General features: G+C 36.5%; 1 protein-coding gene across 1 annotated transcript in view; it reads left to right on the top strand.

Annotated features, from left to right (window-relative positions):
• The first annotated feature begins 2,612 nt into the window (after positions 1 to 2,612).
• ntm (neurotrimin) overlaps positions 2,613 to 15,193 on the top strand; it is a 497,741-nt gene continuing 485,160 nt past the window's right edge. Inside the window, exon 1 of the mRNA XM_087807296.1 lies at positions 2,613 to 2,820. Coding sequence (XP_087663422.1) covers positions 2,760 to 2,820 — 61 coding nt within the window. The 5' untranslated portion in view covers positions 2,613 to 2,759. The remainder of the gene's footprint in view (positions 2,821 to 15,193) is intronic.

Genomic DNA, 15,193 nt, shown 5'->3' on the forward strand with positions numbered 1-15,193 from the left:
GTTTAATCCTCCGGAGCCGCATCCAGAGTTATATTGATCATCTGACCTACAACACAGGCTGCAAATGTGAACCGCTCACCCCGACTCCCGGGGAGACGCAACGGCCACCCACGTACTGGGAAGCCATTTGAGCCGCTCGCGTCCGCCCTACCAGGCTTTTAGTCACGACCCAGAGTTCATTGCAACTTCAGCATGGAAAAAAAAAGAAAAAGTTCAATGGTGAACTTCATTTCTTATCAGAGAGGTTCTGTTTTCATCCCTGTTTGGTGCGTTTGTTTGTGAGCAACTTAGCTTCGAAAAGTTGTGAGTCGCTTTTTTTTCGTGACATTTTCGATAATGATTTGTCAGGATACAGACGTGTTTTAAAATTTATTTTTATCGCTGACTTGTATCTTGTGTGGCTGCTCTGGAGTTTAAAACTAGCAAAAGTTCACTCAATAAATTGAAATGTTCATGTGTCTATAGCAGTGGTGGGCAATTATATGTCCTCGGGGGCCACGTTATGTACCAAAGCTATTGTAAGGGACCGTCAAGACAAAAGAAGTAAGGGACATAAAAAAAAAAAAAAAATGTATATGACGGTAAAATTTTAAGGTAAATAAATAAATGAAAGAACATTCAAAATTAAGCTTAGGTTTTAATTTGATTGCATATCATTTTATTATAATTTATTTTATTTTAAGATTCTAAAAAACATTGCATATCTCATATATTTTACAATTTAAAATAAAATATATCAAATGCAAAAATATAAATAATCCTATTTTGTTTTCGCAACACTGGCAATAAAAGATTCTGATTATGCCATAATTTAACCTAATTTTAACGATTTAATTTATTATTGTTTTGAATACATTTTATTTAAAAATATCGTATAAAAGCAGTACAAGAAAAAAGATTTTCAAACAAAGATCTTAAGTGATTTATATGTAGTGTTGAACTAGTAATGGTATTGATGGATGGCAATTTTAAACATTTAAAAATGGCCAGTTTTATAGTATTATTTTAAGTTCTGGTCTGGTCTATAGTGACAAAATGTTTCGTTGCTATGCTGATACAGTTTCGGGATTGCTATGGTATGATAACGTAAAAAATAAAGGGTGTCACTCAATGGTTAAGTACATTTTATGAGTTTACGGCAGAGGTATGCACTCTCTAAGTACTTTCATAGCTGTGGTTTGAATTTATGCTTCAAGGTCTTCCCATTCCAGGCAACATGCCAGGGACACAAAAAAGATATTGATGTTATCTAATAAGGAGGATGTGTATATATTTGATGTATTTATATGGATATCTGCTTAGAAGATGCATATAAATATGTTGGCTTTATTTTAATTTCTTTGTTTTATATGTACAAATCGTTGCATCATTATGTCTATTTTAATTAAAACAACTGTTATAATGATGCTAGAGATTTGTGGGCCACCTGACATGTCTCAAAAACTGATTCAAATCAAGAAAACTATCTTTTTTACTGTGTTTACATTTTTTTTTACAAAAAACATTTTAAGATTTAATTGGCCACTTGGCTTTACATCCTGGTACTTCAGAGTCGTCTTTCACAGGTGTTCTCAACCTCCCGGATTTAATCATATTTGATAAAAGTAATTACATTTTATTTGTTTCATGCATTTAATACTGTATCTACATTTCGTTCACCTTTAAAATAATAAAAAATACATTTTTAATTTGAATAAAAATAATTCGAAAGATATAAAAAAACATTATTTGTCCTGAAAAATTACTTCTTACACAACATAAAGTAGTCTCTTTTGGTAATTTATAATTTACCCGGTTTATTTTACATATTAACTTTACTATAAACATTTATTTTAGACTGTGTTTAATTATTTTTCTTAAGGTACAGTTTACAATTTAATTGGCCACCTGTGTTCTACATCCTGGTACTTCAGACACGTCTTTCACAGGTGTTCTCGACCTCCCTGATTTCTTTAATAAAAATAATTACGTTTTATTTGTTTTATACATTTAATAATATATCTACATTTCGCTCACCTTTAAAATAAAATAATTAAAATTTTAATTTGAATAAAAATAATTCGTAAAAATATTTAAAACCTAAATTTGGCAACTTATAATTTATCCGGTTTATTTTACATATTAACTTTATTATATACATTTATTTTAGACTGTGTTTAATTATTTTTCTTAAGGTACAGTTTACAATTTAATTGGCCACCTGTGTTCTACATCCTGGTACTTCAGACACGTCTTTCACAGGTGTTCTCGACCTCCCTGATTGAATCGTATTTGATAAAAATAAATACATTTTATTTGTTTCATGCATTTAATACTGTATCTACATTTCGTTCACCTTTAAAATAATAATAATAAAGACATGTTTAATTTGAATAAAAATAATTCGCTTGTTTCGCCAAGCTTGCACATCGCAGTCTTTCGTTTACCCCAAGTTCCTTTAAGGACATTTCAAATTAAAACCCATCGACGTTAAATACTAACACCGCTTCTTTTACTCTGAAAATGTCCAACAGGAAGCGTGCGCTCCTACACCCTCCAGCTTCGTCCGGCGCGGCTGCCAATAAGCTCTCGGCGTGAGGAGACACTTGGCGTGTGTCGGTGGATGCTACACAGTCCAACAGGAGCACCGGAGACTTGAAGAAGAAGAAACATAAAAAGACACTTTTGAGGATTTTTCTCGGCCATTTAATTAAAAAAAAACAACCCCAACGACAACCTTGACGACTCACGAGACGAGCGAAGACCCGAACCTTGACGACATGAACAATCCTGTGTACTGGGCTGTGCTGGTCGGGATGGTGGTCCTGCTGATGGAACAAGGTAGGAAGAGTCTTCACCTTTTTCAGCACTTGTTTGCGCGCTCCCGTGCGTGTGTGCGTGCGTGTGTGTTGGTGGAGTTTGTCCAGGACGAGAACTCTAATCTGAAATCCAGGCGATCAGCGAGACTTGGATCTCGGACTGGGATGTATTTTTAAACACACAAAGTTGAAGCCAGAGATTCTTCTTCTTCTCCTCCTTCTTCTTCCAAGAGCAGACTCTTCCCTTCATCCATCTCTTCTTCTGTCCGCGTGTCTTGACTATTTTTAAGTAGTTGCTGTTAATCCAGGGTTTGACGTGCGTTGTCCGAGTTAATCTGGCGTGTTGTTGGCAGCCTGGTGGTCTTTCTTTTTTTTTTTTTTTTTTCCCTGACCTTGCTCCCGGAACGCAGAAAGAATCCACGCACGGAGAGAGAACCTCTCCCACTGCGGGAGAGAAGGATCAGGATCAGCTTCTTTTTTTCTTGTCATTGACGTGAGAGAAAAAAAAAAAACGCATTGAATTCAAATAACGCAACACGATTCTAAATAATTGATCAGTCAAATTGGAAGTGACGCAGGTTATAAAGTGTATTCATGGATCGTTCTTCAACATTTCTAGTCGATATTTAAAAAAAAAAAGTATAATTTGTCATAGTGTGGTGAAGTCGAGCTCGACCGATCAGATGAATCGTTATATTGCATGAAGGTTTGCCTACTTGATACCTTGGCTCCTGCAATTGTCAGTTGTCAATTAAACAGCAAAACATTTAAGGGATGTGATGAATCAATGATTTTTTAATCATCATTTTTACTTTAAATATATTGATTCATTTTCTATAAAGCTTTTTATTGAGTTTGTATGGCACACAATCCCCGTACCTCTCCCCTGTGGTACATTTTCTTCTAAATTATACTTGTGTATACTTGAAAATACTCTTGCTAGTGAAGTTATAAAGACTATAATGTTTTATTTTTGGTGGATGACAGGTTGTAATTTGGTGTAACTCAAAACAAAGCCGACCGAAGATTGGGAGAAATGTTAGTTTTATTAAAAAATCCATCCATTTAAAAAATGAAGATGATCAATAGGTTAAAATGAGAAATTTTAAATAATATACAGTATGTCACGTAATACTTCTTGGACATGGAAAATGGTTATACTTTTAAGTGTTGTATTTCAATTGACATTGAATTAAACAATAATTCGCGGTTAGCATTGGTAAGAACTTCACGATGCGATAAGCATTACGTTGCGCTGGTTTCACGATGTATCGCAACATGTAAAATGCAATATTTTACTAAAATACACACATGTTTTTGAATAAAATCCAAGAATATCACTCAAAATTAAAATTGAAAAGGTCAAATTTCCTTTATTATTGGCGCCATCTACTGTAGTGGAGGATGATTAAAAAAAAAAAAAAAAAGTTTAATCAAAGATTTGCAATATATTGTCGTACAAATATATAATTTTTAACATCTACAGAACCCTTTACTGTTCTAATACATTTTGAAACACTATTTTCTGTAGCTTTTTAAATACTGTGACTAAATCTTTTTTCCCCCCATTTCTAAACGATGCACTTTAGCTATGAAACATTTACTGACGCTTTTATCTAATTTCAAGGTGATGCATCTCCTCATTCCAACCGGGTACACGTATATTTAAACTCGATTAACTCCTTTTTTATTCAACACAAAAGCTGTATTTTAAACAAACCGATATCGTGCAGTCTCGCCTCAGGCAGTAATAACGATGAAAACTCTTCATGTGCGAGAAGGAACTGTTGTGTGTGTTTTTTTTTTTTTCAAGAAGGTCGACTAAACCTTAAAAAAAAGAAGAATCAAACAAGGGAAAATAACAACACAAGAGTGCAGGAGAGGTCAAAGTGCATCGCTGTTTTGATTATGCGAACGTTTGGAGTGATTATTAAGGTTAAAGTCAAACCAAGAAGTATCAGCTTTTAGTGTATTAGCCGGAGGATACGAAGGTTAAATCGTGCAGTAGATGAAGATATCTGTATAGATGATGATGAAGAAGGCAATTATTCAGGAGCTTGATTTATTTTTTTGGTTAATTTTTATCTTAATGCTTTAAGCCATTTTTAAAATTGACTTATTACACCCAAAAACAACAGAATAATTGAATAACCTGTCGTTTAAATTTGCATTAAAACGAGCAAACAAGAGTGAAAATTAAACGATAAAAGGAATAAAACCTCACAATATAACCTGATAATCTAAAAAAAACAACCTATTTTATAACATTAATAGGCTTTATCCACGTGGATGGTTCAAATCCCGAGTGTCAGTTCCTTCACCGCTTCCGTCCATTTCTTCTTTTAACAATTCTGATAAACTGCAGCAGGAGAATTATTTCGTCTTAATATTTACGGGTCCTGGTCGATTGTTGGACGACTTCCCAGGACTTGTATTAGTCTTTCTATTGTCTTTTAATTGGGTGAAACCGTATCGTCAACACTTATTATGACGTTCCTTTTTTTTCTAATCCCATTCATTTCCAGGCACCGGAGCAGAAGCCTTTGAGCAACAAAAAAAAAAGTTTGGCCGTGGAATTAATTTAGGGGCAGGTTTGCCTCCCTTGAAGCTTGAAAAGCATAACTTGTTCTTTGTTCTGTTGCATTGTTGTCCACCCGTCAATCCACCCTTCGTCCAACTCCTCCGTCGGTTGTATTATGAGGTCTTTGTTGGGTTCAAATGCAACTCGTAAACAAATCTATACAGTTGTGGTTCTAAATGTATTTTGAATCAGTTTGTGGTTAATGCGAATTCCTTAACTTTGAGAAGTTTCTTACGACTTAAAAAGCTCTGAATTTTGTTACGTATATGTATTTGCAATTTTTGGAATATGGTATCTATACTCTGTTCCTCACTCTGGCGGTTCTACTCTTGGTGCCCAGAAGAGGGCGACCAAAAGAGTACACTTGCCGGGTGGACAGGGTATTTCTGATTCCATTGTTGTAGATAGCAAAATGGCAAAAGTTTTTAAATGGCAGTTACAAGCTACGATGTTTTGTTGTAAGTAGGTATTCTTGCCTACATACTGGACGACAATCTTTTACTGTACTTATTTCTTTTTCTTTTTCTTTTAAGTCTATATCGCATACTTGCGTACTTAAACTTATGGCTTAAATATAGTGCGTCATACACACTAAATTGTCACTAAAACGCCCACAAAACTGAGTATGGATCGATTGACACTTTCTACCGTGAAAGGCCGACATCTTAGTGATGTTGTAAATTGAAGTTACATCATATATATATATATATATATATATATATATATATATACTTACACTTACAAGTGTATTTTCAGCAGTAGTAGGAGGATGGCACGTCTTCGGTGCTGATACCGGCGTAAATATCTCGCAACTATTTTGTTTCTCATATTTTTTGATCCAAACAAAACGTGCTGCCAGCAGGTGGCGGTAGTGTTCCTACAGCTGGTTAAAAATCATGGTTAAATAGTAGTAGAAGAAGAAGCTGTCGTGTCATTTCTGGTTAGTGTGTAGCAGCAGTGTTTGATACAAGACATACTATCTGTCGAGAATTAGTTACTAGTTAGTACGTACACTATCCTGATGCATATTAACCTCCAGTGCACTAAAAGAAGTATGCGATTGTCTATATTATGACTTCACGAATGACTCTGTACCCATTAAATACTTCAAAGTTTTCTTTTTTATACTTTTAATCTTGTTTCATTTTGTCACCTTTTTTTTTTTTGTTACTTTTGGCTCCAACGTACAAAAGGCTACATTTAAAATTCAATATTATGTGTTAGTAACTAACACTTTTGAACATTCATTCATCGTCTACAATCCTTTCAGAACTTTCCTTTTTTAAGGTTTTTTCGGAACATTCTGTGCCGGATCGGCTATTATTATTATTATTATTATTATAATATATAAAGGATTATTCTTTATTTTTTTTGCTGCCATGCTAGTGTTTCCCCAGTAGATGGCAAACTTCAGGCACATTGACTTTTATGGGTAAAACTTTGTTTAACTTTTCACATTAAACTTTATTTCTGTAAGTTACAGGAAAAAGAATAATACAATGTGGGAAAAGCTGAAGATTTAATAATAAGTTTATGATATATTTTGTGATTTCTTTACTTCTTCCAGCGTAGTATAGTTGTCTTTCTTTACTCAACTTCCTGACAGGAGCCTGGTTCTCTCAAGGTTTCTGCCTCGAAATCCAAGTTGTTATTGGTTACATATTATTTAAAAAGAGTTCTTGATGACAAAATGACACAATTAATTATTCAGCCTTTACTATTATTATTCTCTTTGCGCTTGATGGAGTCTACTGACTCCTTTAAGAAACATCTTAAGACGTTTCTATTTGTTCAGGCTTTTCCTTGATTTTCTGGAACTCCTGTGTTGTTCTCAGTATTATCTTGATCTTTAAAGTATATACTTTTTTGAGTATTGTTTTGATTGTTTTAAGCGCTTTGTGACCCTGATCTAGAAAAGCGCTATATAAATAAATATTACTTACTTACTTACTATTATCATACTTTAGGGTTGTCAAAAGTTTAAAAATTAAAAAAAAAGTGTTGATACTAAAATGTTGTACTCGGATACTAATTTCTCAAATGTATCAAAACAAAGTTGCTTTTTCTTTCTTTTTGCGCAACAAGAAAAATGCATAAAAAACCTATTCCTAAGTATCCTTGTGGTATTTGAAATGGTATCGATTTTCCTAAGTACCGATATCGAGTTGAAAAATGTAATTTCATTGCATTATTTATGAGCATATTTCTCGGCTTTTGGGGGCAAAGAATGACTCGATAATTCTTTGCAGCTTCTTGTCCGTACTGGATGTACTTCCCGGGATAAAAGTACCGCGGTGGTCCAATTAGTCGGTGTGAAAGGTTTTACAACATGCAGTAAAGAACAAGCCCAGAGTCGGCGTCGGGTCCAGACAGAAGGTGATGTGGTCGAAAAAAGAAGAGGTGTCATCCATCAAAGAGAATCTTCAGATAAGAGCTGACGACTGGTTCTCCACAGACGGCTTCACAACATGTGGCTCGACGTCCCACTAGAAACGCCCGACTTTCAAGTGGAAAATTTGTCAGATCAGCCGTTCTTCTCCCGGTGACGCCATTATCAAGTAGTAAGCAGTCGCCGTAATTCATCCTCGTGGATCCGTCCGGCGGCCGCCAAAGAAAGCGTTTCATGATGTTGAAGGGTTTTTTTCAGTCATCGTCAGACGGAATACTCTCGGAAAACATCTGAGGCGGCGTCAAAAACCCGCCCGCTTGACACCGCGAGTCACAAAGTGAAGCGCGATCGATCATTTGCCAGTGAATTAAGAGGAATTACTATCCTGGAGGTTCTCGTCTGTCTGGGAAAATGTTTCTCTGGTTAAACATCATATTATTATTTGCGGATCTCGGTACTTTGTCAAAAAAACAAAACACACGCATTATGAATACACAAAGTTGTTGCCTGAGGAAAGTAATAAATGGTTACATTGTTTTTTTTGTTTTTACAAATCTCTCTTATGTTTTATTAAAGATGGATTTGTCTGTTTGTTTACTAAAAGACCCTCAGGAAGTTCTCTGAGTAGAGCTTCTGTTTGGTGGGCAGGTCCAACTGGGAGGAGGCCACAGGGCAGACGCAGGATACGCCTTAAGTAGGATGGATCGTGTTCCAAGTGATTTTTAATTTTTAATGTAAAACCAATTTAAAACTAGTGCTAAAACAAAAGATTATAGCTTATATTTTTAATGATCTTTTATTTCTCCTTCTTATCCTCTGAATATAATCTTGTATAATCGTCTTTTTAGTTCTGTTACAAACGTGTTCAAGGCTCTCAAATGCCATAAAATGTGATTCTCAACCCCTGCTGAGACGCTGCTTGGCTGCCCGTCCACTTGCACCCTCGGCGCTGTGGGAACAATTTTTAAAAATGAAAGTAATGATACAAATATTAATAGTAATTGACAGTTGCAGCTCTATTTACTCTTTTCTCTAAAGCAATTTACACATTTTTCTGTTCTACCTGGTGGGAGTAGGCTGCGATGCAGGGCAGCAGCTCACCATCAGGAGAAATGAAGCGTCTTGCTCAGGGACACGACATTTTTTTATTCCTACAGTTCTGTTGTGTCTCATGATTACCATGCAATAAGCTCAGGATTTATAGGCTCTCAAATGCCATGACATGCGATTCTCAACCCCTGCTGAGAGGTTGCTTGGCTGCCGATTCACTATCACTTCTGCTCAGTATCGTGTGATGATTTAAAAATTAAATTTCAATTATGCATAAATGGAGGTTAATCAATGTTTATGTTCAAGGGATAATCATAATTTAAAAGATGGGAATTTTCAGAGTTCCAACAATTATAACCAATTCACACAATCACATGCTGGTGGGAGTAGGCTGCGACGCAGTGCACCAGCTCACAATCAGGGTTAAATGTCTTGCTCGACAAACGACTAAATCTTATCTGGAGCTCAATCTGAAAATTTCAACCCCGGCTGAGAGGCTACTTGGCTGCCCATCCACTTCAATCTTGTCTCAGTGACATGGAAGCCATTTATAAATTAAAATTTTGCATAAAAGGATATAAATCATCATATTTTTTACCAAATCGCACACACGACTAAGCGCTGGTGGGAGTAGGCTGCTACCCAGATCGCCAGCTCACCCCTGCTGAGATGCTTCTTGGCTGCCCCATCGACTATCACCCTCAGTGAAATGGGAACAAAAAATGGATTTAAAACGTACTTCTGAGGCTGCTAGGAAAATAATTACCGAAATAATGAACAAAGAGGGATGAAGTGGCTCCACAGAGTCAAGACGCAACAATTTTTCACTTTTTATTGTTAGATGTGAGTTGGTGGATGTTCCAAACAAAGGAGGATTAATCCAGGATAAATGCAATTAATGCGCTTGTTCTTAATCTTTCCCCTTCCCTTTAGATAAGTCTTGGAAAAGAGCATCGTTGCCAAGAAGTCAAACAAAAAGTCTGTTTTCAATTTTTCTCGGGCCGGGATGACTCGGGATGTTTTGAAGCAACAGCTGCTATTGGACGAGCGCTGTGGGAGAGGAGATGGATATGGCCTGCTGGTACAGAGCCACGGCGTTGTTCTTTTGTTCGCGACATTGAGATCATTGTTGATGACTCGAGCGTGTTCAGCTCTTATCGGCGGCACGCAGCTCGTTCGGTCGGGATCTGCCGGGGTAAGAAGAGGAGGACGAGCCGATGTCGTGAAGGAGCTCGTCTGCCGATCGAACAATTCGTAGAAAGAAAACCCTCGCACACAGATGGTAGACAATGGTGGGAAGGATGGAGAAAAATGCCACCTGTGTACAGTGACAAGGTACCGCCGTGTGGAGAAGGAGGCGCATGTTTGAAGACGGGGCCCCCATTGACCCAGAAGAATACCGTTGTGTTCCTGCAGTGTATCGATCACGTCTTCAGTCACTGGCAAAGGTTTCCCAAGAACAATGAACACAAAAGAAAGGTTATTTTTCTTTAGAGAAATTAGTGGTTCCTTTTTTTGTTGGCTACTTTAAAATATTGACTCCCTTTTTAGCATTTTTCATACTTTACTACTACTATACTTTTACGTACAAAAACCTAAAATTAGTTTACACCCTGTCCTGCAATTCCTTTTATTTTTATTTACGATACTGTTGCCACTAAAAAAACATCATCTTAAAGTAGAAAAGCAACACGTCATTTTCATTTCACTGTCACTACGAATTATTTTCTAGGAAGGACCAAAAACGAACCAGACTCGCACACGCTTCGACGCATTGTATTCACCTTAGAAATTAAGATAATGAATCCCTTCAACTTACTTTTATTCTTTCGGCCTTAATTATTAAGTACCTTTTTAGTGTTTGTCTCGAGTTTTAAAGTTATTTTATTATATTTTATACCATATCCATTAAAAAAAACCTTAAAAACACCAGTTAAAAATAGACTACATTACCCACAATGCCTTGCACTGGGGGAGGGTTATAGTTCTTCCTGTGTGCTGAATAAAGGCTGCTTGGATGTGAGTCTACCGAGTCCAGAAGAGTCATTATACAAACACCATTTTCAGCTTCTTTTTTTTTTTAAGGAAGAAAACTACATCATCTGCATATAAAAACATTTTATGCACTGCTATGTTTGTTTAAACCAAACACAGTCAGAAAGTTCATCAGTAAAAATGCGTGATCCTGGTGAATCTTCTTTGAACTATTCAACTGTAAAAGCAACACATTTAACCCCTTTACCTCACTTTAATTTTTTAAGGCCTTAATACAAATTAACTAAATAATGAAATTTTGAAATTACATTATTTCCTTTACTTTACTGTATCCTTAAATAATTGTATAATCTAATAATTAATTATTAAGTCCCATTCAGCATTTGTCTTAAGTTGTGAAGTTACATTTTCCCCTTATTTTTCTGGATCCTTAAATTATTTTGTATATTAATCCATATATATATATTTAAAAAAAACAGTTAAAGTTAACATCTTTATTAGGAAAGAAAACTACATCATCTGCATATAGAGAGGTTCTATTCATAATACTTCTTTACAGTCTTATAAATTGTCCAAGTCTTTATCATTTATTTTTTAAATACTGTTGCCGCTGAGTAATGACTGCAAAGAAGCAACACTTTGGTCTTTTCCTTCAAAGGTTGCTGTAGTGAAAGTGAAATCAGGACAAACACAGACCAGATTCACCTGCACATTCCTTGGCATGTCAACTACTGAATGTTTTGTTTAATTAAAATGTTATTTACCTGTGAAAGCAGTTATGTTCCACCTGTTTAACAAATGAAATTCATGGTCAAGTCCTAAGCAAGAAGTCGTAACATAAGAACAACACAAGTGTCAACCAGTACAACGACAACATTGTAAAAGTAAGACCAGGGTCACAAAGCACTTAAACAATCAAAACAATACTCAATAAAATATATACTTAAAAGGTCAAGATAACACCGAGAACAACACAGGAGTTCTGACTCGCTCTAGTAGAAGAACTCGCATTTCTCCGATCCTTAAATCCCTTCACTGGCTGCGAGACAGCTCCTTCTTGTTAAGACATGAAAAACAGATTGTTTTTGTCACCATTGAATCATTCTTTCAACAGACTTTCTCTTCTTAAATATTTATATCTAAGGTGAACCCTGTGTCGAGCCTTTGCTACTTTGACACTTTGTCTGGGTTTTTCTTGCGATTGCCGCTGAGTTCCCGGGAGAAGCGTCAGACTGTTCACGAACAGACCCGAGCTTAGGTGTGAGCGCATCGGATGAAAAGCAAAGAAGCCGAACTTGCTACCGATGCAGACGAGACACACACTCGGTTCATCTGGAGGTAAGCGCTTTTTGTTTTTCTTTTCGGGGCTTTTCTGCACCGGCTGAATCCACAACGATATGCTGTAGCGTTTCACTGGAAGTATCTGGCATTCGGGAGGTAAAGCCCGTGAGCAGTGAAGTTGGATGTTGATGGATGGATTAGCCTTTGGCAAAGGGCCACCAAGAAGCCACATTTGGCCCCTGTGACTGTATTTATGTGGCTGTTGTGATCAGATCGAATGGTCCTCAATTGAATTTTCGGTTAAATACATTTTTAGTTCCATTTTCTCAGTGTTTGTATTAATAAAGTGGCACACGGTGGCGCAGTGGGTTGCTGGTTCACTTCCAGGTCGGGGAGGGAGCCAACTTGTGACCTTTCTGTGTGGAGTTTGTATGTTCTCCACATGTTGCTTTGGGTTCACTCCGGTTTCCTCCCACAGTCCAAAAACATACAGAGGTTGATTGGGAACTTGGGGAAATTATCAGTAGAATGTGTTTTTGTGTGAATGGTTGTCTGTATTTGTGTGCACTGCGACACCTGTGTCCTGTCCAGGGTGTCCCCCGTCTTTGACCGTAGAATATGGGATAGACTTGAGCCCCCCACGAAACCCATAAGGGACTAAGCGGTAAATAAAATGAATGAATGAATGAATAAAAAATATAACAATTAATTATGAATGAATAACAATGTAATCATTCATAATTTTTCTTTGTTATAGATTTCAAATTACATGTACATGTTTTTTTCAATAATTTTTCTAACAGTACGTTGTGTATCAAGATGCAGGGGCAACAATGCAATATATTGTGATTGTGTAGGAACTGCAGTATTGTCGAGTACTTGACTCTGGAGTCGTAGAAGTTACAGAATCTTGACAAAGTCGTTACCGCTTTCATTTGTTTTAAAAAACAAAATTTTCCTCTTAAATCGGCTTTAAAAGCGTCTTGAGTCGACTGTATCCTCTCGTCCTCAGTCATCGTCCACATACGTAAAAATTCGATTTTTAAACTCAATTTATTGAAATATAAACCAAGAAAAACAATGATCAAACAATATGACTTACAAAGCCAAAAAATAAACGACAATTTGAATAAACAAAGAAAATCGTGAAAAAAAAAATTCCCTTCCTATATCGAGGCTGTATCATGAAAAAATACTTAAGTGTATCAATATTTTCTTACTCCCACCTATATTTCTACCACATCTAGATAAAACTAAACATCGTATTGCAGTATTGCGTTAGCATGATTTCTTTAAAAGAGGGCGCTTTCGCCAGGTAAAGTTGCTTAGTTAATTTAAAAAAGAGAAATGTTATTGAATAATGATCTAAATCTAAACGGGTGGAAAGAACGGCTCGTCTAAGTTCAACTGGTCTCCGGCGTCCATCTGCCGTTTGCATGATAATTACATCTGGCCACGACGTTTAATAATTCATCATTATAGATTCCATTTGCAGCTGCGACGTTCAGGGGAGACCCGTACGTGGTCGGGCAGAACCGGTTCTGGAAAATGTTTCTTTCAACCTTTTTTTTATGAAGGATAAACAAATGTTAAAGATAAGTTTCAGTTCAATATGTTTAATATGTTTTATATTAATCAATACAATTAAAAAGAGGGAATTGATTAGTAAAAAAACAACAAGATTACATTTAAAGTCAAAGGTAGATTTTGGAGTTTTTGGTGAATTGAAGAGTGGAGTTAAATTTTGTATAGCCGTCAACATGTTGAGGAAGTATCTGTTTGGATTGTCCAGTTGAATTTATTTTTTTCACCGATGGGACTCAACAGATAAAATCCCTCCAGCAAATCTTTTTTTTATTTTATTTTCTACCTTTTTTTTCTGAGCCGCAACAACCTGACACCTATTTCTTTTCAAAACCTCATTGATTTTAAACATCAGTTCAAGAGGGATTTTAAAAGAAATATATATTTTTTTTGCTTTAATCACCACCTTGTATCGAATGTTTTTCATCTTCGCGCACATGTTGTTGATGCTGCTATGAAAGCAACAAGTCATGGGCTCTAATCTCTGTGCAATATTTTTTTTTCTCTCCCTCCAGCTTCAGTTCTGATGGATTTGAAAAGGTTCCAATGTTTCAGTTCAGTTCAAGCCCAGGCGTTTTTTCTTTTTTTTTTGCTGTATTCTCGATTTCCACAGCACCATTTGAGCCCACCGCACTCCCATTTCAGTCGTGGGGGAAACGAGCAAATTAAAACCATTACGGGACGATGCGATCTCGTGAATGACGATTGCTGCGCTACGTATGTGAAATTGCCACTTTGCCACTTTCATCAATGCATCAAAAAAGCTTCTCTGTTCCTGAAAATCGGGTAAATTGGACGAGAATTACTACCTCGTGTCGATTGTATCTGCATGACAGAAACGGTTGCTTTATCTCTTCCTAGTGCAGATTTTATCCCCCCCTCCTCCTCCCACCATCTCTCTATCGTGGGATTATTGCCGAGATCCAGAAAGTTGCTTCGTTCGGGGTTTAATTGCGTCGGGATGGTTCCGTTGGTTCTGGGTCAGTGTTTGGCGGAGTTTCTCAGAAGGCCTCTCTGTGCTGCTGGAAATTGACAATATGGCAGCCAAAGGAGTAAACAATAATTCTCCCGAGAGGTGGAGGAAGAACGTATTCTGAATGCAATTATGTTTTTTTTTTTTTTTTTTAGTCTGTTCGCTGTGGAGCATATTTTAATAATATTGGAGCAGTTGAAGTGGGATGTGGAGGAGAATTTTTTTTTGGTCCACAAGTGAGGGCGAAAAGAGGGTCAGAAAGTCTGAAAGTATAAATTTTAGTGCAAGAGGCGCAAACACACAAGAGGCCAAAATATTTTAGCATTCTGAGTCGAACAAAATGTATATTTACCGAACTGTCTCTTTCACTAAACATTGCCATTAAATTCCTTGTCTTGCAACTATTTTGCAGTATTTGGAAAACTTTTTTCCTTCTCTTAAGCACTGGCGTCTTTTAAAGGTTTCCATATTAACAATAGTGGTGTGTATTGGCAAACTGCTACAGTAGTATCGAAACATCATTGCTTTGTTACACATGGTGA

Source organism: Callionymus lyra, chromosome 14, assembly GCF_982586985.1.
Source record: "Callionymus lyra chromosome 14, fCalLyr1.hap1.1, whole genome shotgun sequence".
NCBI classification, from domain to species: domain Eukaryota; kingdom Metazoa; phylum Chordata; class Actinopteri; order Syngnathiformes; family Callionymidae; genus Callionymus; species Callionymus lyra.